The 27898-nt window shown below is 45.4% G+C and overlaps 3 protein-coding genes across 10 annotated transcripts in view; 2 read left to right on the top strand and 1 right to left on the bottom strand.

Moving 5' to 3' along the window:
* Positions 1–9030, top strand: part of NCOR1 (nuclear receptor corepressor 1) — a 72731-nt gene extending 63701 nt beyond the window's left edge. For 4 of the 6 annotated variants that reach the window (XM_086763240.1, XM_086763243.1, XM_086763242.1 and 1 more), the window contains 6 exons: positions 266–403; positions 2379–2521; positions 3788–3841; positions 4939–5160; positions 5727–5909; positions 6156–9030. In XM_086763240.1, the coding sequence (XP_086619366.1) occupies positions 266–403; positions 2379–2521; positions 3788–3841; positions 4939–5160; positions 5727–5909; positions 6156–6343 (928 nt within the window). In that variant the 3' untranslated portion in view covers positions 6344–9030. The other 2 variants (XM_086763244.1, XM_086763245.1) reach the window with 2 other exon arrangements.
* A 1155-nt stretch (positions 9031–10185) lies between these two features.
* On the bottom strand, positions 10186–14174 carry TTC19 (tetratricopeptide repeat domain 19). Of its 3 annotated transcripts, none has more exons than XM_086763076.1 (10): positions 13969–14174; positions 13817–13890; positions 13603–13713; positions 13314–13352; positions 12702–12758; positions 12419–12480; positions 11797–11891; positions 11440–11594; positions 10976–11093; positions 10186–10484 (listed from the first exon to the last, which is right to left on the bottom strand). In XM_086763076.1, the coding sequence occupies exons 1-10, from the start codon at positions 14153–14155 to the stop codon at positions 10351–10353; spliced, it is 1032 nt and encodes a 343-aa protein (XP_086619202.1). In that variant the 5' UTR covers positions 14156–14174; the 3' UTR covers positions 10186–10350. The 3 variants fall into 3 exon arrangements, with proteins under 3 accessions (XP_086619202.1, XP_086619201.1, XP_086619200.1); XM_086763075.1 differs by having other exon boundaries at positions 10186–10481; positions 10976–11138; positions 13969–14173; XM_086763074.1 differs by having other exon boundaries at positions 10976–11138; positions 13969–14170.
* ZSWIM7 (zinc finger SWIM-type containing 7) lies at positions 14133–27029 on the top strand. The gene is made up of 6 exons (XM_086763077.1): positions 14133–14273; positions 14801–14898; positions 16653–16674; positions 20369–20471; positions 25975–26079; positions 26728–27029. The coding sequence occupies exons 2-6, from the start codon at positions 14823–14825 to the stop codon at positions 26842–26844; spliced, it is 423 nt and encodes a 140-aa protein (XP_086619203.1). The 5' UTR covers positions 14133–14273; positions 14801–14822; the 3' UTR covers positions 26845–27029.
* The last annotated feature ends 869 nt before the right edge of the window (positions 27030–27898 follow it).

Genomic DNA, 27898 nt, shown 5'->3' on the forward strand with positions numbered 1-27898 from the left:
ACATAGCTTGTAATTGTTTTCCCTTCACTTCTTATGCTTAATATCCAATCTTTAGAAGAGTGAAGATGTTTAATTACTTAAAACCTATCAGAGTCATTATGGACAATTCAAAGTCATCTTTTTGTGATTGCCAAGCATACTAGAGCATGTATCGCATATAACTAGACCCAAGTAGTTATGTAACTATGGGAATGCAATTACATGTGTTACTACTGCTTTACATGCGTTAAGTGCGTACTTATGTGTCTCTGAATTATGGATGCAGGCCTGGAAAATCTCCAGAGAGGAGCCATGTCTCTTCAGAGCCCTACGAGCCGATCTCGCCACCTCAGGTCCCGGTTGTACATGAGAAGCAGGAAAATGTTCTTTTGCTTTCCCAAAGAACTGAGCCCACTGAACAGAGGTACATGTAAAACTGAATTTAAAAACATCATTCTGGATCTTTGTGCCGCAAACAGTATTTTTATTAAAGAGCAGTCTAAGCAATCTTCCCCTGGTACCATAGGCAAATTGCTAACCGCTGTTGATCCTTTTGCACTAGCATTCAAAACTTGCTTCTTGGGAGGTGTTTTGGGAAGCCTGAGTCAAAGCTGTACATGTTCTGTCTTCAGTTTCTCGGTGCAAGCAGTGTTTTCTATGTCATATTTGATAGAAAACATTATAACAAAACTCCTTGTGGGTGCCAGTTCTATAAAACAGAAGTGGGTTTTGGGAAAGGTCAATTTTCTGTTGTTTTTATTAAACAATTCAGGCTTCTCTTGCCTGATCGGCTTCCTGGGCACTGTCCTGGTGAAGTGTGGATGAACCCAGGCTTCCAACACTCATGATTCTAGAGCAGCTTGTCACATGAAATGTCACTAAGCAAAGCAGCTTAATTTCCAGGAGGTGACGTGTCAGGAGGTCCATGCAACGGCCAGCCCTGTTTCCCAGGGCTGTTGGTCAGTCTGCCGGATCTGCAACATAAAACGACATGGGATCCCTGGCAGTCGGTGTTAGTGCTGGTGTCTTCAAACATCTGGCAGATGCACATTGGAATGGATGCTTCTGGCATTTGCTCTGCTGCCTGCTGAAGAAGGAATAGCACCCAACGTGCTCACCATGTACTTATTTAAGGTTGATGCTGGTGAAATTGATTCTTTTTTTCTTGTTGTTTTTTTTTCCCTCCACTCCAGTCTGCAGTTGCTGGTAGGGTTGTTACAGTCCATGGTGGATGTTAGCCAAGTGCTTTTAAGGAACATGGCAGGAAAAATTGCACTTTTTAGGATTTTAAGGATCTTAGCCTAGGAAACCTAGAGTCTTTTTGTTTTTTACTTTGTTTTTAGATACTTTTAAGCATGAAGTGGATGGTTTTTTGTTTGTTTTCGGGTTTTTTTTTGTTTTGGTTTTTTAATTAAAGCTGATTTGCCAGATTGCTGCTGCTTAAACTCAACTATTCTAAGCGCCACAGTGAACATACAGTTGATAATTCTTATCCACTTTTGAAAACAGTGCAAGTGTTCCTGATCCTGGTATTAGATTTTCCACTTGAATTTCTTCATGCTTTAGTTGTTGGGGCTTTTTTATTTAGAACTCTGTAATTGGAATACTACTGCTTTTATGATCTTTATAAACAGCCTAAAATTTGAATATTTTAAGATCTGAAGATAAAATGCACCCCTTGTCAGTTTGATATTTACTTCAGCAATTTTTTTACGCTAATGTGACAGAATTGATGTGCAGAAAGTCTGCCAGCTACTGTGAACATAAAATTGGTAAGGCGTATGAAATACAGAATGTGGATGCCGGTCTGCATTTGTGGCACAGAGCAAGGATGGCTAACTGGCAGCTCTTGAGCTGTATCCCAGTCCGCAAGGTTATTTTACCTGGTTTCTTAAGAATGCCTGAAATAGCTTACTGGCTTGAACTATGTGTGACAGTGTGGGTGAGCAGACTTAAAAAGAAATACATCTATTTTAATGGCATTTTGAGGACAAGAGTGAGAAGATTGCAAATAGGAGGAGCAGCTAGGATGAGTATGTGGGCTTCCAGCTTAAACATTTCGTCACTTACTGATTTGCAGTGCAAACTTCAGCCAGCATGCAGGATGCAAGGCAGAAGTAGGCACCCCTGAGATAATTTGTAAGAGCATCATCTCTTACCACTCTCCAGCACAGACAATGATACGGTCACTGTGAGCTGTAGAAACTTAAACTCTGTTTCCTGGATAAAGCAGATGTTCTTGGAGAGTCATTACACTTCTCTAGTCCCCAAGAAACAGGTGGAAGAAAGAGTCTTAAAGCATATGAATGCTGGTGGTTTCTGCCTGACTGCCTTTGGAAAAATTTACATGTACATCTTGAAAAATGTTCTCTCTCTTTGACACATTTTGGTCTTGACAGGACTGACTCCCGCTCTCCAGGTAGTATAAGCTACCTGCCTTCATTCTTCACCAAACTTGAGAACACTTCACCAATGGTAAAATCCAAGAAACAAGAGATATTTCGAAAGCTGAACTCATCTGGTGGAAGTGACGCTGACATGGGTATGCAGGACTTGCCTTTTCACTGAATTTTTACCATCTTAAGCTTTATGTGACTGCCATCCACAGATGTCCTAACATAAATATGTTTCAAATAACATATCAATTAATACAAATCTATGACTATAAGACTCCCATATAATAATTTACGGCCAAGAGCTGGAAGATTTTTTTCTCTGTTTTTTTTTTTTTTTCTTTTTTTTTCTTTTTAAATTCTGATGTATGTGGGAATATCACATTTAAGCTTTTAAATGTTTAATTTGAGAGATGGTAATGGTTTCTGAAAACTACAGAATAAAGGCATAATTAATGAGTTGTTAAGACCTGACATTATTCTGGTTAACTTTGTGTCTGTAGTTGGCTTTGTATCAACACTGTTATACATTTTCCTTTTTGGAAAGATGTCTTATAAACTGAATGTTTTGTGTTTTCTTGGCCCTTTATGGCTGTTAAAAATATGTATTTTAATATCATTTCAGTAATGGATACTGACATGGTGAAATATGATACTACAACTGTATTTTGGTTTTTCTCTTAGAAACCTTAGCGGATCTTTATATTGTATCAGTAGTAAGAGTTTAAGCTGTGTACTCAATACTTAATAGAAAGTGTTTATTTGAAAGCAAATGTTCTTGCATTGAGCAACAAATTAATCTTATTCTAAGAAACAAGGCTGTGTCAGTAAAAGTTGTAGGATTCTTTTTATTGGATCCCCATCGTGTGCATAGATTTTGCTCTGTTGAAAACTTTGTGTCGTGCTTGGCATACAAACACTCCATTGCGGCCAATAATATTTACATTTCTATATTGAATTCAGTGTTACAGTTGAAAATCTTTATTCTCAAACTGTATGTAATCTAGGTAACGTTGGAGGGAGGATGTTTAGCCATTCACAGTTGTCATTCATTTTTTAAAATACATACAAATACTCAGCCTGTAAGGTTCATGTGTTAAAATATGTATTTAGTGAATCAAATGCAGCTTTTTATTTTAAAGTACATAGATTGTGAAACTTCAAAAAGTCAGTTTGCTTCCTGAAGTAACATCTTCAAAAGAAAGCTAGCCATGACCATCTAAGATACTTTTACCCTGGTATAGATCATTTTCCTGAGAAGACATAGATGCACATTCGTCTTAGAAGGTTGAAAAAGAAAAAACAGAACACTGAAAATAGTTCAAAGTAATTATACCTTGTGCATTAGGACTAGTAGTGATCACTGTGGTGATCAGTGCTGGAAAACTCAATGAAATGTTGTGCTTTAATTGCAGCAACTGCTCAGCCAGGGACTGAAATATTCAATTTGCCAGCAGTCACTACCTCAGGTAAGATTTTTCAGGAGAAGAAACGTATATTGTTTCAGAATAAATAAACTAATGTAGCATCTTCCATTTATATGCTTTGGGCAGTCCAGTAAATGAGGAAGATGATGACAATTTAAAAAGTAATATTCTACATGAAAATGTTCCCTGTAAATCAAAAACGACCAAAGGAAAAGCAGAAGTTCCAGAAAATATTTTAAATGGGAACTTAGGCAAGAACGTTTTATTTCTGTGCCCTGCAAATCCTATACAGAGGTAGAAGTCATGAAATTGGTTAGCATTGCACTTAAATAAATTTAAATACAGTGTAGTTCCACAAAACTTGAGCTTAGTTCATCAAATGCAGTTTACTCTATAAACTGGTGTATTTAAAATACTGATATTTTCTCTGTGATAAATCAATAATACCCCCCCAGCTTTCTAGGAGACAGGGAACTTAAACATAGCCCATAATTTAACTGTGTTAAAGAAGCAAATGAGGCAGAGAATTTAACTCAAATGTGGGAGATAAGAACTGCCAAATCTGAATCTTAAGTTGTACCACAGATTGACTTTACATGATTTTGACCAGTTGTTGCCCCTTCTGGTACAGTGCTTCTGTCTTTTAAATGGAGAAAGTACTGATCTCCATTGATCTAGACGGAAGACAAGCTTTTGAAATAAATATTGGCCATGTTATCACACTTCATAAGACAAATTAGTATATATTATTAATGAGATAATTGTTCTTCTGGTCTCTTCTCTTAGAACTGAATAATAGCTGCAGATTTTACCTAATATGCTATCACAATTAGCATGCTCAGCTTCCTTTGCTATTAAAAAAAAAAAGTAAAAATTACCATCTTGCAACCAGTCTGACATTTAGTGGCCCTGCTGATGTAGCTCTTCAGTGTTTGCTGGCATGTCTAACTTGTAGCCATTGTGAGCTGCTTTGGAGCATGTAGCTTTGCATTTTAAAAAATCTCATCTTTGTTTTTTTTCTTTTTCCACCTTTCTGCGTCTCTCTAAACTCTTTTCCCATATCCCTTTGTAATTTCTCTGAGATACATTTTTTTGCCTCCCCTCCCACCTTTCCCTGTATGTTTTCTTTTATCTCCCAGGTGCAGTCAGTTCTAGGGGTCATTCCTTTGCAGATCCTGCCAGTAATCTGGGTCTGGAAGACATTATTAGGAAAGCATTGATGGGAAACTTTGATGACAAGAGTGAGGAACATGGAGTTGTAATGTCACAATCCATTGCAGTAGCACCTGGCAGTTCCAGTGCTGCAGTATCAGCGAGTAATGAGACACGTAGGGAAGAAGCTAATCCATCACCAAATTCAGGTGAGGTATTGCAGCTCCTAAATATTTCATGGTCTTAAAGAAAAAAAAATACAAATTGAGGATTTGAATAAATTTGGTGTCACTGAAAATCACTGTTTTTCCTCTAGAAGTCATAAAGATGGTGTTTCCATTCCCTCTAGTAGTCCTGGCTTCCAAAATGGTGCTGGTGACTTCAGGAGCGTTAGCCAGTATTTCTTGGAGAATGACACCACTGATGAAACGGGCAAGAGATAACAGGATGTATGAGATACCTGAGGCTTCTCAGTGGTCTGATGAAGATGCATGTGTAGTACATCACCTATAAAGAACATGTGACAGTGGGAACTAGCTGAAAACATCTCCCTAAAAATGGAAATGTGACTTGGTTGTGATAAGAATTTCTGGGATTTTCTAGCAATACTGTGTTAGAAGACTAGCCTGTACGGTCACTAACTGTAGTAAATCAGCATGCCAGAAGGCACCAGTGTGAAACTCCTGTTTGCTGCTCCGTGGTAACTTACAAAAATAGATGGAGAGGCTAAAACGCAGCGTAACATCTTCGTAAAATCTGTTCCTTCTGTTTCCAGGAGGAGTCGGCAAGCAGAAGCTAATCGGCAAGTCAAATAGTAGGAAGTCGTCCAAGTCTCCGATTCCTGGACAGGGATATTTGGGAACCGAAAGACCTTCTTCTGTCTCATCTGTACATTCAGAAGGGGACTACCACAGACAGACTCCAGTCTGGGCCTGGGAAGACAGGCCTTCATCAACAGGTGAGAAATGTGTTTCTTTCAAACTGAGTGAATCAGTTGTGATATTTGTGGAAAAGTCAGAGGTTGACATTTAACACTGGTATGTTGGTCAAAAGATTACAGCATCTAGATCTAGGTTACAGTAAATGAGGATTTTTTGAAACAGACTTTCTGCTAGTTGTCACAACCAAACCCAGACTGTCTTTCGGATACAGATCTCTTAGAACAGCTCATGTTTTTGACTTGGAGAAACTCTCTTTGATTCAGGTTCAACACAGTTTCCTTACAACCCGTTGACGATGAGGATGCTCAGCAGTACACCGCCAACATCGATTGCGTGTGCCCCACCGTCCATGAGCCAAGCAACCACTCACCAACAGAACAGGATATGGGAACGAGAGCCTGCACCACTGCTTTCAGCACAATATGAGACTCTGTCTGACAGCGATGACTGAACTATGCAGATTTTTTTTTTTTTTTTAATTTGCGGGTCAAAAAAAAAGAAATCTATTTTTGACTTGTGCCCATAGAGACTTTCCAAGAGAGCAAGGGCCACACAATGAAGAATTAATGGAGAGTCCGTTAAATGCCTTCTGCACAGGCCATGTGTTGGAGGATCGTGAACAAGAAGGTTGACTTACTAAAGATAAATATGTAAAGAGTTTTTAAAAATGTGGACTATTCCTGTTCTACATCTATTTGTAAAGAAAACCATAATGTCTTTAAATCATTCTTCTGTAAATAGAGAGTACTTTTTGCAGTGTTTTTTCCCTTGCTATAGTATCTGGTGTACTTATGTTCAAATCATTGCCTGAACTTTGGGGGTCATTTTGTAATTTTTTTTAAGCATTTTCTCCAGTGTAGAGTACTCTTCATAACTCTAGCCTCCCTCCCAGCCTAGCCTAACCATAACCCTAGCCTCCCAGCCAGCCTAGCATCATTGCCCGTTTAATGCCCTGCCCCTTCTTGCAGGCATTGTGCTTTTATATTTTTTTTTTCCCCTAGACACACTTTTCTCAGTGGTGTTCAAGCTCTTGTGAAAATGTTGATTTTTAAGACTGACCCCTTAATGAATTCTGTACATTAACATAGTCCGGTTCGCTGGAAAAAGATGATATATTTCTTTGAATTTTAAATTCTGCCACATTGTAAATTTTTGGTGCAGTTGGTTTTATTTAGCAACACTGCAGAAATATTCTTGCATGGGTATGTTATGATTCTTTTTTAAAAGGATGAAAATCAAAAAGAACAGCTTCTAGAGGCATACCTCACTGTTATGCACACTGGGAATTTTAACTGTGCCCCAAAAGCCTACGTTAGTGTTTTCTGTTTCTGCATTGTATGCAGTCAAAACAGGCTACTAAATTTTACTGTCGTATTTAACCACAGCAAATGGCTTATCTGAACAGAGGCTCTGGGTGGGTTGATAAATCCTTCAAGAAGAAAAACCTCTACATCCCAAGTTTAAATAAAACAAAATGCTTTTATAGAATAATTGAGCAACACACGAGTCAACTACTTGGCTTCTGTTACAACCAGTTTGAAATAGGTACTGTGATTTTTACCTTCCTCCAGTCTGATTTCTAAAAAAAATCTTTATGTAATAATTATTTTAAAGTCTGCATCCCCATCCTAATCCTTAGCTCTATAAGCAAGCTTTTGGTGGAAATCCTTACAAATGCTTGGCTTAACTCCTAAAGTGTGCAATATTTGTTAGGGTGATTTTTTTTTTAAATTGTATATGGTACTAGGAGAGTCTCCTTAATCATTCATCTATCAATGCCTGCTATGATATGCTTGTAGCTCATGTATACATACATCTGGTTAGTGATATCACAGGGTGTCCTGACATCCATCTTAAAGAGCATCTTATTTTTTGCTGCACTGACCTCAGGAAGTGAATTTAAATCTTCCAGGGTAGAAGGACTGATTTACAGATAGCACTGAGTTGGGGGGTGGCATGGTCTGTCAGATTCCAAACTGCTTTTGCATCTCATGGATGAACAGAGTCTTTGCCTTGAAGTTATTTGCCAGTCAAAATATTTCAAATTTAACACTGTATTTCTGATTGTGTATGGAAGGTATAATGCAGCTGTGTAACCTTAAGCCATGTGAGCTCTACATCTTATGGAAGGACTGTAACGGTCCAGTTACAAACAGGAAGAAGTACAGAACTACTTATCGATAGCAAATGTACTTTGAGTACTTCAGAGGAAAGCCTTTTTGCCCTAAGTGGGGGAAAGAAAAAAATCCAAAGGAACTCATTCAGAAGCATGACACTGCGTTGCAAGTACAAAATTATTTTGCTAGTTTTTTTAAACACTGCATCAGAGCAGATCAGTTGGCAGTCTTAAATCTCCTTGCAGTCTTTCTCCAAGAAAGATTTTTCTCACCCTCCTATCCTTTACCCTTCTGGCTTAAAGTAGTGAATTTTTCATCCTGGTTGTAGACCTGTGCTCTTATTTTAACTTTTTTTTTGTTCTCACACCAACATATACTGGAAAACAAGTTGATCTGCCCTTTTTGTAGATTTAAATTTGGAGTGGGGAGTTAAGTTCCATTCTAAAACTCACTTGTTCTCACTTTTTTAGCGTAAAAAATACAACGTGAAAGAGGCATGTACGGACAAATGTCTTTGCTAACTGTACAGTAAGTAGAGCATGTTCATTGCAAAGCTTCGTGTTATTGCTGCTGCAGCAGCAAGATATCCAAAGTAGGATAGTCACTTTCTCCTAAGATACAGCTTGAGTGGCATTTGCACATAAGATGTTGCTGCTTTTTTGTTTGTTATCAGAGTTCTAACTTCTCCAGTGTAAAAAAAAAAACCTCTCCAGAGCCTAAGTTAGGGTTTACCACAGTTCCAGTAATCTTCAAGTATGGAATTACATCTGACCTGTTTCAAACAGGAAGGTGTTTGTAAATCATGTTTACAAAGTGTAGTTTACTACAAATTTTTAACTGATTTCTGATCAGCGTTTTCACTATGCTTTCATCTTGATATGTTTCGTGATTCTGATATGAAATCATTTAAGACTTGAAAAACCCATGCATCATAAAACTCAACTTTTTTTTTCCACACAATGTCTTCAGTAGACAGTGACTTCTGGATTCAGACCAATCAATAAAGGGGATCAGTTCTCCATTTGCCTTTCCTGTGTCTCCCTCTTGTTTTGCAGCATCGAGCTATGTTCGTGAGAACAAGCAAAACACTTCCCTTAGGGGGTGCTGCAGGGTTCCCAGGTACCACTGCTGGAGCATCTAAGGTCTGCCACTTAAAAACCAAAACCCAGAACTTAAAAAGAATATTGGCTCTAATGCGTTAGAGCCTGTTAATACAAGTGTGCCTGTAACAGCCATATTTTTACTTCCTAGCTTGCTGAGAACAAAGCTGTATATGTGACTTGAATTTTCCAGCTTCAATGAATATCTACTGTAGAAAACCTCCGTGCCTCCTCTTAGCTCAAAGTTAAGCAGAGCTGAAGCCACTAATGCTACTGTAAGTAAACTAATAATAAGGGTTATACCAACCAGATTAAGTTCTTACAGATTATTATTTTAAATAATGCTTGCTTACTGACAGAATGAGTTCGTTCTACTGTCCTACCTAAATACGCATTTGATAAACTTCGGGTTTAATTCTCCTTTCACATTAGACTGCCCTGCAGGGCAGAACTGAAAAGGCTGTTCATACTAGATTCACATGAAGGCATGTAAACTCACAAACCCAAGTTTGTACATACCTCCTTTTCCAAGAGGAAGCCTCAGCATTCCAGCACTGACCTATGCAAGAAAGGAGGACAGCTTGGCACTTAGCATGCTCTTGTTTGGGGCAAGGTAGCTGAGTGTTTTATTTCTGACAACAGCTCTGTTTTAGTAGCATAGTCTCACCTCTCCTCTTTAGGAATATCTTTAGATACTAAAGACTTATCTTCAGGCAACCTGTTTGAAAAGGACATGGAGCTACATCTCTGTCCCAGTACAGGTATAGGCTGGGAAGTGCTCTTTTGAAGTTAATGCATACTGAACTGCGGCACTGACAGAAGAATACCCTGTTCTAGCCAGCATGGACAGTGAGACAGTTCCTGCCTGTTCTTTTTCATTACTTACCTTTAATATAGCCATGTTTTGAAACGGAATACTTCTGTGAACAGTCAGGAGTAGCAAATGACTACTCCTTGACCTATCTGCAAGTATTAATACCAGGCTAGACTTGCACTTTGCTGGCAGTCAAGACAAAAATTAAATCACTAGCGCAGTAGGTCACTCTACCCATAGACTACACCACAAATTTACAAAGTTAAGATTTCACAACTTTATTTTGGGCTAAGTTGGTAGGTAATAGCAGCCCTTGTTAAGCAGTCCTTAAACTCCTCATTGCTGTTCTGGAGAATTGTACCAAACTGGTTCCAGGCTGCTTGTACTGGCCAACCCTTGCTGCTGTTAGACACCTCTGTGGCCAAAGTCATTTGGAGCCCTTTTTCCTCTTGGCCAGCTCAGCTAGTTCTTCCTGGATATGCTGGACAGAAGCAACATCTCCCTTCTGTTGTGCCTGCTTGAGAGCTTCCTTGTACACTTGTTTTGCTTGCAGAAAGTCTTCTGTAGCAAGAGGAAGAAGTGGCATGGCTAGCCAACTCATCACCCATTTTCAGAGTCCCCTCCTGAACCTAACCACGTGCAAAGGCCAAGCAAGGACTACTTGGAACACTTCAAAAACCAGGGAGGTTCAGAAAACACCTGGCACAGGGTGCCAGCTATGAGAACTAGACATCAGCAATGATGGGACAAGGTGCTGCTTCAGCATTAAGATCTCATAGAAATAAGTCACAAGCATGTCTTGTGTCCTTGTGGAACCAGCTACTGTACACAGAGGGCAAAGAAAACTAGACTCTCTGGCACCTTTTGAGTCAGATGCACCAGTACTGCATTTATCTTGGACAAGATCCTTCAGGACCTGAATTCAAGTCAGCAGACCTACTGCTTAAACTAAAAATAGTAACACAAAAATAAGATGATAGTTCAGTCCTACAGTACAGGTATCTGCAGTCAACACAAGCACAGTGACATTTATTTAGTGGACATTTACTTACCTTTGTGCATCAGAACTGCTGCCAGGTTATTCAGCACCATGTGCTCCTCAGGGTGTTGAGTCTCCTTTGCCAGCTCAGCTGCCTTCTTCACATAGGAGTATGCCTCGTCGTAGTGCCCCTGAGCATCCAGTACAGTTGCTAAGTCATTCATCAGGACCACAGTCTGCACCAGGACAGAAAAGGAAGCCTCAGAGCAAGACTTCTGTAGAAGTCTGAGGCAGCAGGAGCACACATTGCTACCCCTGTCACACTAGTAAAAGTAGTATTTCCCAGAGAAGCTTTCAGTAAGAAAGCACCTTATATTTATATACTGCTGTGCTGCATGCTCATTGCTCCTGGCAAGAAAACAGAACCTAATTCAGTGCTGTGTACACCTGACGCCAGCAAAGCTGCTTTTGAGCCTGCCTCATTCCCTAGATCAGCCTTTCTTTCCCTAGTAGTCCAAGTACCATTGTACACGTCACCTGTGGATGAGTCTCTCCCTGAACATCATTTGATATCTGCAGAGCCTTCTCGTACATTTTCTGGGCCACTGGGAGCTGGTTAATGTTTAGGAGATAGCGAGCATAGGAGTCTAGGCTCATCCCAAGCAAGAGACGGGTGTTGGCCTTTTCTTCCGCTGCAAATAGAGAGGAGTGGAAGTGATCACTTCTACAGGATCAAGCACGAGTCTCCATCCTACAAAAGCAGGAAACTCATGCAGTGTGAGGACAATGGATTGACATAAAGATGCTGCTTAGGCAATAAAGAAAGCAACATCAGGGACAGGGAAATGGAGAAGAGAAAATGAGAGAAGCCTTTAGCAGACAAGGCAGTCTCACCTGATAAGACATCCTCAGGCAAGTCCTTTTGCTTGGCAATCTTCTCCTCTAAGGTCAGGATGCAGAACTCGTAGCCAGCCAGGGCTAATTTGTGCCTGCAAAGTGCAACAACTGAGCAAAGCAAAGCTCCTTCCATCCCTGAAGGGATGGATGTGAACACCTTCAGTCCCTCAGGGCCCGTAAGACAACTTTTCCCCTTCACCAGACCCATCTTGCCCTCAGTGCTCTCTTCTTGATCATGGCCTGGACACTTCTTTTGACCAAGAGGTGGAGAGGGCCTCCACTCCCCCCAGACAAGGCCAGCTAAGGCAGCCCATGCTCCAGTGAAGCTACAAGTTACCAGCCACCAACTGCTTCAAAAGCCTCTCTCCTGTGAGGTGCGGATTTAAGATGAGAAAGCTACGTCCTCTACAGCTACTTCTGCCCTAAGCTGGGCAGGTCGTAACAGCAATCACTGTGCTATGTGACAGTGGGCAGGCAAATATCGTGCCTGGGGAACCTTTCTGTTAATGGTATCTTGTCACATCAAGGCTTCCTCAGGGACTCTGTTCTTAAAGAGCCTCTGCTTGGCCACCACTGCTGCTGAGATGAAAGCAAAAGATGCCTTTAGCAGGGAACTCACTGTTTCTGAGCAGCATAGATACTGGCCAGCTTGAGGGACATCTCAAGGATTGCATTGTCATCCTGCCAAGAGGACACACAATGCAACTGTTATTCTTTGCCAGAGAACAAGTTTAGACCTTGAAAACACCCATCCTGTGGTCCTCAGAGCTGCCATCCCCTTAAAGGAAGTTCTTGAGAAGGCAGCAAGCTCATAGCGAGTATTGCTGATTTCCAGTAGGAGGTATTACAGCACAATATAAATAGTTAATACTTCCCCGCAAAGTCTTATGAAAAGAACATACCTCCTTCGTGTCTCCTGCAAGCAAATAGCTCATACTTGCTTTGTAGAGCTTTTCTGCCTGAAATGAGAATTTTTAAGAGAGTACTGAGGAATGATGGCAGTTAAAACAAAAGCTCTGTACCCTGTATGGAGGCAGACTACTGGGAGAAATTTGTCTCACAATTTCTGGCATTTACATTGTATGTCAAGACCAGCCAGAAGTGAAAGGCTAAGCAGAGCCCAATGGTAACTGTCCTCTAATAGGGTCCTTTCAGTTCCTACTTTAGGACTGCTACACCAGCCATGCATTCACCACACCTGTGTGCCTCCACAGCTTTCCTGGATCCTCCTTGGGACAGTATCTAAACGCTTGACTGTGGCATTTAAGAGTAAGAAGTATTCCTGCCCTTGCACACCACGTTGGAGCTCAAAGTTTAACTGTGAAAGCATCTTTCCTAGCAGCATCTGCTCCATGGACTGCAGTCCCAAGGCAGATTCTTCTGCTTTATACTGGGAGATCTCTGCCTCACAACTCTCCGCATGCAGCTTGTCACAGCACATCACACCTTCAAGACCTTGCACAAGATGCCAGCCTCTTAAGATTCAGAAGGGGAAAAAACCAAGAGTTACTTACATTGTCCAGCTGTCCCTGCATGAAGGCCACGTTTGCCATCTGGAAGAGAGACACAGTGCTGAAGCTCCACAAAAGCTGCGGGCAATCGCCTCAACGCAACCACAGAATCACAGAATGGTCAGGGTTGGAAGGGACCTTCAAAGGTCATCTAGTCCAACCCCCCCTGCAAGGAGCAGGGACATCTTCGACCACTTGTCCTTCTACCTGCAGCTCCACCGCCGCGGCAGCGTACAGCACTACACCCCCGCGAAGGGAACTGCAGCTCCCCAGCCCCTGCGCGCCCCCCTACCATGCTGTAGGTGTAGACGATGGCTTTCCTGTTATCCGACTGGTGCGACAGCCGCAGGGCTTCGTGCAGGATCCGCTCGGCTTCCCCCAGCTCGCCCTTCATGGCGCTGAGCTGCGGGCACAGAGGGAAAAGCCGAGGTCACTCGCCACGGCCCACGCGTGACGGGCTGCCCCCCCGGGCCATGTCCGCGGCCCTGCAGGGCACGGCGCCTCACCTTGGCCCTCTTCAGCAGGAGGATAATGGCGTCCTCGCCGTCCTCCTCGGCGTCCCTGGGGAAGAGGGAGAGGGCTGCGGGGCGAGGGTGACCGCCCTGCCCCGCACCGCCCCGCACCGCACCGCACCGCCCCGGCGCGCAGCCCGCCTCACCTCCCAGGAAGCCCAGGGTACCCCCGACCGGCCGGGCCCACCGCCGCCGCGCGAACCCCGTCCCGCCGCTGCCGCCCTCCTCCCCGCGGGCCCCGCCGCGCCAGGCGGGCCGGGGCGGCGGGAGCCCCGCGGGGCAGCGCCGGCCGGCCAGGCGGCACAGGGCCCGCGATAGCCCTGCCGCCAGCATCCTGCCCCGCGGGCCCTTTAAGAGCTCGCCCTTGCCACGTGATGCAGGCCGCTGCGTCACGCGGAGCAAAGGGCGCCCGTTGCTATGGAGACGCGCTCTGATGGCTGCACGCCTGCAGGTAGGCCCGGCCTAGGCCCCGGGGTCGCTGTCCCAGGACCGGCGGCTCTAAATAGCTCCGACGCGGCTCCACCGTGCCGAGGGAGCCCCCGGGGACCGCAGCGGGGAGCGGCCGCCGTGGCTCTCGCTGCCGGGGCCTGGCAGCCGCCGGCCCTTCCCTGAGAGATCCCCTGGCGCCGCTGGAGGCCCCCGGGACAGCCAGGTCCCGCTGCCGCAGGGCCGCTGGCGGCGGCGAGCGGGCTGTGAGACCTCCGCTGCCGGGAACTGCCTTGGCCCAGCGCCGAGACGCTCCAGGCCAGAGCATCTTCTGTTGCTGTCTTGCCACCCCCGCCCCCCACTTCCACGAGATCCGTTTGTGCATGGGGGTGTGTAAAAAACACGGCTCAGAAGGTGCTGAGGATGCCGTTCGCTTGGCCTCATTGCAGGGTTGAGACAGAGCACTGCCCAGATAACCTGTCCTGGTTTGTAGTATCTGTGGTGACCTTTGTAATTTCCACTGACTCCTGTTCTCTTCTACCTTGCTTCCAGTCACAAGGCCATTGCCAATGAGATGGATTGTACATTGCCAGCAGTAGCAGAAGAACTCCTGAAAGAGATCAAAAAGGCTTTTCAGGAGACCTCACACGGTGCGTAAAGAAAGAACCATCCTAGCAGATGGTGGGCCAGGAATACTGGCGCTGTCAAACCTTTAGGTAGCAATGAGGGTTGTCTGGAGACTCTGTCGCATAAGGGGTGGCCTTCATTTTCTTCACTGGCAAGTTGTATCCTGTCTTTCCAGCTTTTGTGTCTCTGTCTGGAGACTACACAAAGGGGTTTGAAGCACAGAGAATGAGGAGCAGCCCCCTTCTAAAAGTCTGGCCCTTCCAAAAATTAAATCAGGTTGGATACTTTAATATGGGGTCTAGGACAATCCTATTTCCTTAGAGCTTGTAACATTACTGTTTGTACTTGAGGGATGGTAATTTACGTACTTCTAGCTGGGCATTTTGTTATGCCTACTGTACTGCTGTTTTTTATAGACTCACTAATTTCAAAACTAGAGTTGAAAGGGAAATCTTCATCAAAATGATGATGTTTCCTCACTGCCCGGCAGAGGGTGTTGCGTGAGCGATCCCGGGGCAAAGAACAGCTTTCCCCGTGCATAAGCCAACAGTTAAATCTTGGCCAGTTCTAGCAGCTAGTTAAGGACAATTACCTGCATTGCACTCGGGATTACTAAGGTAGTTCTGTAATCTGTGCTGAAAGAGTAAACGCGTGTTTGTGTTTACTTGATAAGTAGCGCAGAATGGTTCTTCCTAAGGAAAGTGTCTCTTTAAGAAATATTTTAACTGCACTCAAACCAACTGAATAATAATTCAGAGAAGTCTATTTGAGTACTGCATTTCCGTAGGAAAGGGGCAGAGACTTAATGCTTGATTGATCACATCGACAGCTTTCTGGCATACTTGTAGAATGGCTCCAGTCAGGTTAGAGTAGATTCAAAATCTACGTGTGAGTTTCTAAGAGAGCTTCAGAAATCCTATTGTAAACTAGAAAAAAAAAGTCAACATTCCTTTTAAGGTACACTTCTCCTTGAAGCACCAAAATAGTACACCAGGACATAACTGTGGAAAGAAACTGATTGATCACTTTGGAGAATTAAATTGGAATAAAATTAGAAAAGTCAAACCAACATTTTTAATTGTTGGAACAAAGGATTCTAAAGTCAAAAGTCCTGATCTTCCAGTGGAATACAGAGACGTAGTACACTGAGTTCCATTAGTAACAACAGAAAGATCAGATTTGATGATCAGAGCCTAAGCTGTTAGCTACAACGGATTAGGTTTTTTTTTTTAGTGTCATTTTCCATCTTAACTAGAAGTTCTAATAAGTGAAGCCATTATGTTTCTGTATGCTGTATTAAAAGCTATAAACTAGTGGCGCCCTGCAAGACTGTGCTGGGAAAAGAACAACATTTTAAAAGTTTTGATGCCAGAGTTCTCAACTCATGCCAAGAGAGTTTCAGGGAAACCAATATACATATTTTTAACCAGCTTCTTAAAGTGACAGAGTAAGAAGTTGAGGCTGCATGCCTTCTCTTGCATACTTTTAAATTTAGGATATTATACAAGTAAGTGTATTTGGGCTTCTGCATTTCTTTTTAAAATTAATCCCTGTGGTTCTGAATGTGTATCTAATTGCTGTACTTGATAAGTACCTTCACACTACCATAGGCGGTCATTTTGCTGCTCCTTGTTGCTTTTGGATGGCTAGAGAGGATAGCTAGAGCACTACAGTCCTGTGTGACAATGTTCGGGACACACCAGCCTCCCTGTGACGTTGATGTCTCTCACGGTGCAGAAGTTCAGCAAAATCACACTTAATTTTCTTTTTGTTGCAGTCCCCGATGATCTGCTGCTGGGGTAAGTATCTTTTACTTCGGTTCTTGTCTCAAGTGTCCTGCTAAATGGCAGTTAATAACCTGCTATTTTTTTTCCTGTGTTTGACCAGTACGTCTCTCATGCAAACTGGCTACGTGGTTTTACTGGTAATGGAAACGAAGGTCCAAAGAGATGATCTCAAGGGTTTTTCCAGAGATTCATGAAATTATCTCTGTATCACTGAATGTCCTGTGATGACTTGCTCTGATTTCGGTGAATTAAACATGCAGAAACCCAGAATGTCTAACCTGAGCTCTGGAATGTGTTTTCTGTGAGAGTGGGCAGTGTTTCAGAGTGATTCATGCTGCTGGAATGCTGCATCTCCACCGTGTTCCTATCATTGTGAGCACGGCAGCATCCTGACATCTCTTCTTCGGTTTGAGTCATGGGCATGTGTGATAGGAAGGGAGAAGGGAACGTATCGTCTCTCTGCACAAGGGAATTGTTCACTTGGAGATTACCCTGAGAGTTTTCTTCTGTTTAGAAGTTGTCTCAGGTCAGCTGTTGTCTCAGGTCAGCTTCATCGTGCTTGTGTTGACTGAAGCTTGTGAATATGCCCATTCCCAGGCAGTCTCCTAAGAGATCCAAGTTTCACAGCTTTTGCAGCCCTCACTAATTGGTCTTGAAGGTAGAGAAAAGGTGCCATCACAGTGAGAAAGGCTTTTCAGATTCATTTTTAACTTTGTGTTCCTGCCTGCCTGTAATTTAGCCAGGAGAGGAGATCACCAGGAACCCTTCAGGCTTTAATATCTTTGGGTCTAAAGTTACCTAACGTAACACTTGTGAAAGTTACGTATGCTGGCTCCCTCTTCTGGGACCATGATGGCCTTTGAAGGGTGGGATTATATTTGACAAGTCTTATAACTTTTTGTTTCCTTCTTGTCATAAAAGAAAAGAGGAGGAAATAAATTCCCTTGTTAAGTTTAGTAACAGTTGGGTGGTAACTCTTGGCAGTCAGATTTCCATCAATTCCCTGTGACCAGCAGCTCAGCAGTATTCTGATTTAATTTCTGAATCTCTTCCAAATCTCTGAAGTTCTTGAGTTTCCTTTGGGCATTCCCCTTACTTATTTCCTGTTAGACTGATCAAATTACATACATTAAAAAAAAAAGAATTCCCTAAATTTGAAAGAGTTACTGAAACTCATTAAACTCAGCCCCCTTATAGTCCCAAACCTAATCATTAAGGAATGTCTTACGTAGAGTGTTCCCCCACCCACCTCCTCTCAGTCCTCAGATGAAGCCAGTCCTTATTGCCTTGAGTTTGTGCAACTGAAGTTTTGGTTTTCCTGGAATAAGTCTGTCTGCTTGGCTTGTTATCAATGAGATTGACTCAGACACATAGGTCAGCCGTGCTGCTGAGACGCCAGGGCTCTGCCTTGGCCTTTGTGTCTTCATTGGAGTTGGAAATGTTCCTCTGCTTTCTCCTGTTCTCCTGCCCATGTTTCGTACTATCTTTTCATCACTGCTCTTTTCTTATTGTTTACCCTTGTAACTAATCTAAACTACACAGATTTTTCTCAGCGGATGAAAGGTCTGTAAAGTTAACTGAATTGCCCCTGAGCTCTTTGGAACACAGTCAGAGCAGCTGGATATACTGGGCTAGAATAACTTTTAAGCCTGTGAGCTGTCTGGACAGTAGGCTGAAGGTACAGATGTCCAAATTTGACGTACAGCTTATCATATACTCTTGCAGGGCATCAGGAGGAGATCCTCTTTGCAGGTGTGTGCAGACGATGAGTATGTAGATGGAAATTACTGTGCCTTCAGGACTCACAGCTCTTTATTTTTCCACTTGCTGGTGTGGAATTTTACAGCACTGAGCAGCGGGCGGACACCAGCGTGTGCCTCCATGGTGCTGCCTCACACCACCGAGGCCAAGGAGAGATGTGGAAAGGCAATGTTTTGCAGGAAGCAAACATGTACCTGCGCAAACCTGGCTAACCTTGTGTCTACCCCATCCCAGGCACTCTCTGAGCCATAAATGCTGTGCGGTGGTACGTCCCTGCATGGTGATGGAAGGGGACCGTGGTACGTCCTGCTTGAAAGGAAAGGGAAAGTGTTTTTAGGGAGGGTGGTGTGACATAAGGCATGTGCTGTCCCTGGGTGTTTGTCTGGAACAAATTTGCTGTCTCTGAGCCCTGCTGATAGCTGGGTTACAGATGCTATCTGGTGGTTCCATGTGTAGTGGAGTGTCTTAAGTATTTCCCTGATGGTCTTTAGCTTCCTATTGATGCAGATTGGTGGGTAGAGAAAGAATAATTTCTACCTCAATTGTGACTGTGATAGAGGAGATGTGATCACCACAAAATGACTCGTTCGTTCTCCAGGGTTTAAACCAGTTTCCCTGGGATGAGGAAGGAGCCCTACTGCTGCATTTCCTGTTGCTCAAGGAGCTATGTTTCATCGTTCCTCTCTCCCTGCTCCGAGGCGTGATGTGTGGGCCATCACTGGAGGGGGGATTCAAGACCAACTGATCAATAATCTGATCCAGGGCAACTCATCCAGCGCAGGCTGTGTGTACAATTAAGGTGTTCCAGAGCACACGCCCCTTTTCTCCGTAGCATTAGCGAATCTGCCTCCACGTGCTCTTCTTTACCTGGTCTGCCCCCACTAAAATCCCCATTTATGCTCGTTGTGCTCCTGTGACGCTTTCACAGTTTGCTGCAACAAGGACAATTGGGCTGCATGTGTGACACTGCCTGGTGCCTGTGACCTCGGTTGGATCCCCAGCACTGTGCATCTCCCAGGATTTCCTTCCTGCGTCTTCTCTTTGCCAGCATGTCTTGCTTTTGCTGCCAAAGCTGCAGTTTCCCCTGAAGAAGACCTAGTGTATTTAGGGTGCTGAGAAGAAGCAAAGTTTCCAGCTTTAGAGTCTAGATTCACTGTTTGGTAAATTGGTTAAGCGCCAGTGCTCTGTCTACATGGACTTTATATTGGAAGAACTACGGGAATACTGACAAAAAGGCTGACAACTGGTGTCTCTTGCTTCACGTACACTCCATTTGCAATAAGCAGTGATCTCTAAAGTGACTGTCAAGCCAGAAATGCTGCTCAAAGATAACTCCTCACCTACACAGCTAACACTGTGTCACAGTCGTAGAGATTGGCTTAATAATCTCACTTCTGTGTCTCTGATGCACTTTGCCTCATTTTAGCTCAGGACAGGAACCACTTCATGTCCTGTTTGTGCAGCAGGCAGCCAGAATAGCATTTGGGTCATAGTGCTGAATAAGAAACACAAAAGCTGTAATGTCCTGTGTAAGAAATATCTTTAAAATGCCTTGTAATTAAATCCAAGTGGGATTTTACAAGGAGACGTGGAACTGTTTGGGAGCAGCTGGGAAATTTGGAAGTTCTCTTAAGAATATAAAAAACCAGCTCCAAGTAGCTGGCAGAGTAGAGGCTGTCCTTAAGGACCGAGTCCTGGGATTTTCCCAGAGGGACAGGGCAGGGATTGGTGGTCACTTGGTGAAAGCCAGCAAAGCTGAGTGTGACAAACGTACTTCATTGCTTGGTAGTGTAACTAATGGAGCTGTAACTCGTGGGGTTTTGAGAGGCAACGGGAACCTTTGGCCACGGGCCTTCTGGACTCCACAGGCTAAATCCCATGGATTAAGGCTAAGCCAGGTGGTCTCCAGGTGATGTGACCTAACTAGAGACACGTTCTTTTTCAGGCTGAAGTTCATATTTGGCCCATCTGCTGTCCCAGCTTTGGACCTGGTGGATCAGCGTTCTGTCACCCGAGTCACGTCTCCCAGTGGAAGGACTGCATACCAGGTACACACTGGCTTTCTCCTCTTCAGTCTTACTTTCTGATGGTTTCCAGTTGACATGTGAGCCAGTATTTTCCTACCTTGCTGAACATAGAAAAGCACAGGGATAAACATGGAGAGAATACCAGTGCTTTGCAAATTCCTGAAGTGATACTAGAGAGCAGTAGCCACAGACTAGAATTAGAACAGCATGGTAGACTACCATTTCCTTTGTGGCTCCCAGCCAGTTAGAGACAATTTCTTACATCTTTGTGGGTGTGATCGGAAGGAAGTTCTTCAGGGATTGCTAATTTTGCTTTATTACTTTCATCCTATCCAGCAAAGGCAGTTCTTCCTCTTGACAAACTGTGCACAACGGAGTGTTATCTGCCATCACTGCATTTCTTTTCCCTTTGCCCTCCAAATCCTGTGTCCTGAGCACTCTTGACCTCTACTTGGCGATAGCATTCTTGCTGCCTGGGAGGAAGCAACACAGGCCGAGTCCGTGGGTTTCATTCTAGTTCACTGAAGCCAAGACCGTGAATCACAGAAACATCTTCATAAAATGGCACTTTAGGGAGAAGAGCTCACCTTAGTCCTAAATACAAATCTCCTCTTACAGCATGGGATTGAAGATGAAGCTCATTAGGTGAAGAGAGGAGCCACTGGCACTTCTTTCTGACTTTGTGGTATGGACAATTTCTTGCTGTACTGTGCCGCAGCACCAGTGGTGTCTCTGTCAGAGAGTCTGTCTGTTGTGTGAGCCATTGACCAGCTGCATCCAGCCCATGGGGTCACAGAGTCAGAGACACTGTGTGCTGTGCCCTAGCTAAGGCAGTGGGACGCTGTGCCCGTCAGATTTTGGTGAAGAGGCATGAAATTCCTTCTGCTTAGGACTACTAACCCCTCAGATGGCACAGCCCCCTCTGTTGCTGAACTTGGTGCTGTGATTTTTCACACACCAGAGAAAGGGGAAATCTCTTCGTTCACTGTTGCAGCAGCCAAGAGGAACATTTCCAAAGATCCTCGCTGCAAAGGGCCTTCTCTCCTTCACTGGAGGTCCGGAGATACTTTGGGGTCATCTAGGGCAAGAGAGGAGCTGTGAAGCCAGGCCTGGGTAATGACACAAACGTTTTTCACATGTTCAGAGCTTGCATTGCTTGATTTCCACATGAAGTCCTTATTGCTTCTGGGGCCTTGGAGAGGACATCAGCCTCTCCAGAGGGGCATGATTCCTAAACATATAGGACTCAAGCCTTTGATTTAAGTTGAGGGCTTGCCTGTGGATATTTGGTAAAGCCTAAGCAGCACTGCTTCCAGGACCCTTAGACAGCAGCTGCCTCGCTAATGGAATGCTTAAAGGCTTTTCCTTTTTTACTTTTGCTTGGCTGAATATGCCGCTGAGCAGAGAGTGATCACATTCTCCTTGCGGAGCTTTGTTGGGCCACGCAGGCTAAGGCAGAGCTTTGCAGGCTGGGATGCACGGTCTTCACGTAGCACCCTTTTGTGTGAAGGATGAGAGGGACTGCTTAGAGCCTCTGGTCTTCCCAGGGAGCCTAAATGTGTGCTCATATGCTCACAGCTTTTCTGCAGCACGGCAGAGTTATCTGCATCTTAAGAGGCCTAATATTTATCTCTTAGACACGTGAAGCCTCCTGAGACATGGAGGAGTCCAGAGAAGCGTGGCAAGAGGGCTTTGACATGCTGGGTGCTGCCCTGACACCCTGTTCTAGTCTGGGCAGGGACACTGCCGAATGGTGCTGCCTCAAACTGCGTGTGCTGCAGCAAGGCAGGCACCCCTCCACACTGCCCAGCCCTCTCCCTGCTGAAGTGAGGGGCCAAACATTCCTACTGGATGCAATCTTGCAGTCACCAAATTGGAGATGATTGAATAATATCTACTGATGGCCCCAACAGCTGGCTCAAGTAGTGCACACTGAAAAAGAGCAAATGTCAGAACTGCTCTCCTCCTGCCTGTGCAGGTAGAGGGAGCCACCGGTTCCACCCTGGATTGGTAGGTCAGGGCTGGTCACCAGGAGTTAATGTAGGACAAGCCCAGGCTTCAGCCGGTCACTTGGTAGCTGATGGGTACGATGTGAGCGACCCCTCTGCATCACCCAGGGTCCTGCCTGTGTCCTTCTGGCTGACGGGCAGCCTACAGGAAGCGGTCCCTGCCTGTAGTTGTGCTTCTGAGCAGCATTCCTCTGTGGTGGAGCTTGATTGCTGATTGAGGCCATGCTGATGAGTTCATTAACAGAGGAATCTGAAGAGATGTTTTCTCTGGGAGTGTGAGGCTGGTCCCATTGTGACATTCTTCCTCAGCACAGCTGTCTGAGATGCAGAAACGAGGAGCAGATCCTCCCCTGAGGCTGATGGCTGGAGCGGTGACAGGAACACAACCTGGGGCTGTAGAAACTGAAACACTGAGTGGGACACTGCACTTAAGAGTAGCGGGGTAGTATCACTGGCTCTTCACTCATGTGTGTGGTGTAGACACCTATCCCAACTGTCTACACTTCTCCCGCAGCAGAGAAGTGTGCCTGGTGCGGTGGGGAGTGGGGCGCATCCGTGGCTGCCTGGACACATGCACAGTCATCCCTTTCACTTATTCCCCAGAAAATCAGCTCTGCTGTTTGCACCTAGATGTGGTTGAGCTGGAATGGGAGGCGATGCTTTCACTTGCAGCTGGATCTGGAGAACTGTTCTCGTTGAGGCCATGAGGTTGGTCCTATTGTGAAACTCCTTTGGGTCATCATAGGCAAATCGGAGATGTTGATACATCACAGGCTAAAGTGCTGTTTGCGTTCCATATCACCCAGCACATCTTGGGTACTGCTTCAGGGGAAAAGGGCTCTGCTCAGACAGGCCCTAGGGCTGCAGCCTGTAGTGTAAGCAGCTCTCACCCTCAGGAACTGAGATGGGAGAAGAAAGAGCCCTGGGTCAAGTGAAAGCTATGATTTATCTTTTAATGCCTGGGCATTAATGCCCTTGCTACTTAATAGAGGAGTAGCACCAACGGGGTATTCAAGGGCTGATGTTACCTCAGAGTTACTGTCCCAGAAAAGCTTGTATAATGCCTGGCTGCACTGCAGACTAAAGCCAGCCCTTGTAACTCCAGGTCAGGGATAAATAAGTTACCTGCTACGGACGTGGTGGGTGCTGGCTGATGCTGGGGCTGCGCTGGATTCGGTAGAAGTGTAAAGTGGTGAGCAGGCAGCAGTTGGGGCACCTGTTAGCTGTGCCTGAGTTGCAGAAATGCTGTGAGCTGTGGGAGTGAAGCCAGTTAGCAGGGGGAGAGGCAGTGCTTTAGCCCTCCTGCCAACTGTCACTTGCATCACTCACATCCTGAGCTTTTATTGGATTCTTCTTTTTAATGTCTTTTAAAATTAATTTCCTAGAACTGTATGGCAGCCTGCCCCACTGTGAAGGATTTGAGCACCAGGTCCTGGCACAGACTGTGCTGCTACCTTGGTGCCACTGCTGCCCTCTCGCATCCCCACAGGCTGGCAGGGACACCAGGCCAAGGAGGTTTTTCCTCGCTGTGCAGCCAGCCAGCACCTGGAGATGAGGGCAGTGGAAGGAAATTTCACAGCATCTCAGGGCCAAGAGAGCACCCCAGTGCCTGGTTTGGCTGCCGCTGGCCAGAAACAGAGGCACCTTTTTCTCTTGGTCTTTGAATTTTAGGTTCTGCCTTATTAGGCTGAAGCTGCATTCTTGCCATCTAGGTCAAGATGGGGGAATGCTAAACTCAGCCCAAATCTGGCAGTGTCTGTGTCTTCCCCCGCCTCCTCAAAGGAAAACACTTCTGAAGGAAAGACACCATTGGAATACTTGATCTTGGAAAAAACAATCAAAGGGGCTAGAGAAAAACAAACTTATCACAAGTGAAACAAACTCAGCCTGGAGTATAAGAAGGGCCCAGGGTAAAGGCCAGATTGAAAAAATAATGGTTTACCCTGAAATGGGAATGTGAGTCTTGTGTCCTGAATCTGCTGGGCCTAAGGGGGATTACGAGGCACAGGCACTTCCATGGAAGAGCTTAAACTTGAGGGCATTACCTGTCAGGCAAGGGGTGCAGAGAGAGCTCCAGGGGAGAGGGGAAGGCCCCGCTTGCAAGTGCAGCTCTGGAGTAGGAGGGATGATGTTCCTCTGGAGGGACTTACGAGTGCCAGGAGCATTTTGGAGGGGAGCAGCGCTCTACAGAGCTCCACTGTCTTTTTATCTTTGGATTTAGGCGTAAGTGTGCCACAAACCCCACCAGAATGAGGAGTGTGGTGTGTCATCGGAGCCCAGGGGCTTGCACGCAGAGGAGGGCAGTGCTGGGGAATTGCACCCATGTAAATCCCACCATTATCTGGAATATCCAGGACGAGTTAGTGCCAGCTGTCGAGGCCACAGAGCCGACACAAAGCACTTGCTCTCCCTGTGGCAAATATGAGACACATCATGGCAAATATTCTGTGGTAATTGTGTTTTGCCCATGGGGTGCACTCAGTTTAGGTCTTGGAGCATTAGGGAAGTCCATGCTGTTGAGCACAGGTTTTTTGCTTAAAGTCTGCGAGTGTGTTCTCCTTCTGCAGACCCTTCCCTTGCAATAGGAGGAGGGCAGAGCAGTTGGCTCTTAAAGTAGCTTTCTAAAAGGTATTTTCCAGTCTTGAAGAAAGCAAAAGATAAATAATCCATAGGTTGGCTTTTCTATACGATGCAGTCAGCTCCAGCAACTCACAGTTTGCCTGTCAGCTTCTCCGTGCTGGAAATGAATGCTCTCCTCACCTGGCTGCCTGCATCCCGTGCCCGTGGTGCAGAGGGAATACGCCTCAGCACCAGCCTTGCAGAGGAGCAGCATGTGGGAAAAGGAGGCAGTGCTGTTCCCAAACCAGAGATGGAGCAGGGAGGCTTCTTCTCTGGAGACTTAAACTTTGTTTATTCAGACAAAAGTGGATTCCAATAGCAGCAGCTGGTTTTGGGAGCAGAACAGCAAGAGCTTTTGCAGCCTTCAGCCACTGGAGCCAGTTAGAAAAGGCAAGCGCTCACTGCTGCTCTCCTTCCATCTCCAGGTCCGTGGTGGCCCTAGATTCACAAATGGGCTTTCTGTGACAAGAGAATCTTCATCATCTTCAACAATCCTGTGTCTGCCAGTACTGAGGGAGGGAGCTCACTGGTGGGGCCGGCAGCTCACTGTGCTGCCGGCTGTGGGAGATCAGGGGAGGTGTGCTCGGTGCCACCACCCTTTTCCAGCAGACAAGACACTGGAGCCAGCTGTGCTGCAAGCACGGGTGTACGTACAGGAGCGCTTCCTTGCCTGTAGGGAGAGCCGTGTGTAGAGACCATGAGAAAGCCGAGGAGCTTCAAGCTTAGATGGGTCGCTGCAGTGTCGGGGATGCTTTTGTATTGCAGCACCTGCTCGCCAGTCGCATGCTGTGACTCACTGTGGAGAGGACATCAGGCCAGATACGTGCTAAGAGCTAGAGAAATTAAAAGTGAATACTGTCTCTGACTCCCACTTCCTCTGACTGCCTTTGTTTCAGGTCCTTGGGAGCTCAGGCAAACTCTACACCTGCTACAGTTCCTGCCACTTCTGCACGTGTCCCGCTTTTGATTTTACTGTAGTGCAGAAGAGTGAGAGCCTTCTGGTAAGTTGTCTGCCTTAGTTTGAGGCCAGGACAGGGCGTGGGGGAGAAGGCTGCTCTCTGCTTTTTGAACCTAAGCAGCCTGAAGTTTCCAAGGAGCAAACACAAGTGCTGAGTTGGCCACGCAGGCTGTGCCTGACCCAGCGCATGATCTGGCCTCTGGGAGTCATGGTATTTGGGTGGAGCTGGGCCTTACAAGTGCTAGGGAGAGCTTTTGTTCTTAATACCACGTTACTGTTCTGGCTTTCAAGAGATGAATAACCCCTGGTCTCATGGAACAGCAGCTATTGCTGCTAATGAGACTGCCACATGGGGTCTGCCTGATGAATGGTGCAGTTCACCTGCTGCCTGTGAGGAGGGGCTCAGGGTAACTAACTGGTCTGCAGTTGTGCAGAGGGCATCAGGAGCCAGCAACACTTTGCTGTGTGTCCCATCCCTGTATTACATTATCCTGATGGCAGAACTGACCCGGTGCAACTGGAGAGCCAGCCTGTGCCAGGGCTTGGTGTGCCAAGAGAGAACCGTGTTCCTGGGAGGGGTGCGCGCCTCATTAGGCCCATTCTGGCCAGGACAGATTTTTGTGGCTTACAGATAGAGCATGACATTCCCACGTTACTCCTGCTATTAACTTGGCTGCGCTATTATTTGCAGTGCAAACACATACTTGCTGTCTACCTCAGTCTGGCCGTGGGAGCCTGCCAGGAACTATCTGTCTCTGAGGAGCAGCTCACAAGCATCTTACTGGCTGGGGAAGAGGATGAAGGATGAAGGATTTGGATCACATGTGGATGTGCTTTCTGTGTACCCTCCCAGCTGCGTAGCTGGCATTTTTCTTATCTACAAGGCTTTCAACTGTTCGTTGTGGCTGGTAGATTTCTTCCTATGCTGCAGCCAAGTGTGACATTAAGTAGCAGCCTTGCACTGATGGATTAATTAATAAATGTTAAAAAGCCTGTGTTGACTGCACTTTCACTTATTTAGGCTATTCTTGGGATGGCTGAAGATGTTTGAACTAATCTGTAGTATTCTGTGCTTGGATGTGGGGATACGAGCAGTCCAGCAGGTTCTTAGTGATCCATTAAACCTCATTAACTTTGCTCGCACGTTGACTAACCCCACCGCCCTTCCAGCGCCTGCATGGCTTTGTGGAGTTGTGACAGAGTGGCGCTGGCTGCTCAGAGCAGTTTCTGAGGCAAACCTGTACCAGGGACTAGGGCAGGCACCCCTCAGCACCTCGAGACTGATGATAAGTCTGTGCTTCAACATCCTGTGGATACAGGATCTTTGGAAGCATCACCCTGGCTGCTGTGCTTTTAAATTTCAGACCAATTTCAGACAAGCTGACCACCTCATGCTGGCAGGCAAGGCAAGGCTGTCCACGTCAGACAAGGGGGAAGGGGACTGCTGCTCCCCTGTTCCGCACACCAGTTGGTGAGGTGGGAACCAGCTCCTTCCAGCTCTGTGACTTCCTGCCCGTGCTCCGAGGTTGGGCTCCTCCTTGAGTACAGCGTGGCCTCGTACGATACACCGTGTGAACACACCACCGCAAGAAATTATGGGGCACAGGCTGAGCCAGGTTGTGTAGGTGGCAAATGAAGCATTCTGTATGTAAGTAACAGTTACTGCAAATACAACATCCGAGCAACATGAGGAAAATGCATCCATCCTCCGTACGTCAGAGCAGTGACGAGTGATAGCTGAATAGCTACAGCTCCACTCGCTATAGAAAGTTCCTCTGCCATTTTGACTTCGCATTTTTACAGAAACCTTCAGAGGTTTTTTGTTTTGGTTTTTTTTTTTGAGAGGGGCAAAGGAGGTGTCC

The sequence above is a fragment of the Chlamydotis macqueenii genome, chromosome 19 (assembly GCF_036417535.1).
Source record: "Chlamydotis macqueenii isolate bChlMac1 chromosome 19, bChlMac1.mat, whole genome shotgun sequence".
Classification (NCBI taxonomy): Eukaryota; Metazoa; Chordata; class Aves; order Otidiformes; family Otididae; genus Chlamydotis; species Chlamydotis macqueenii.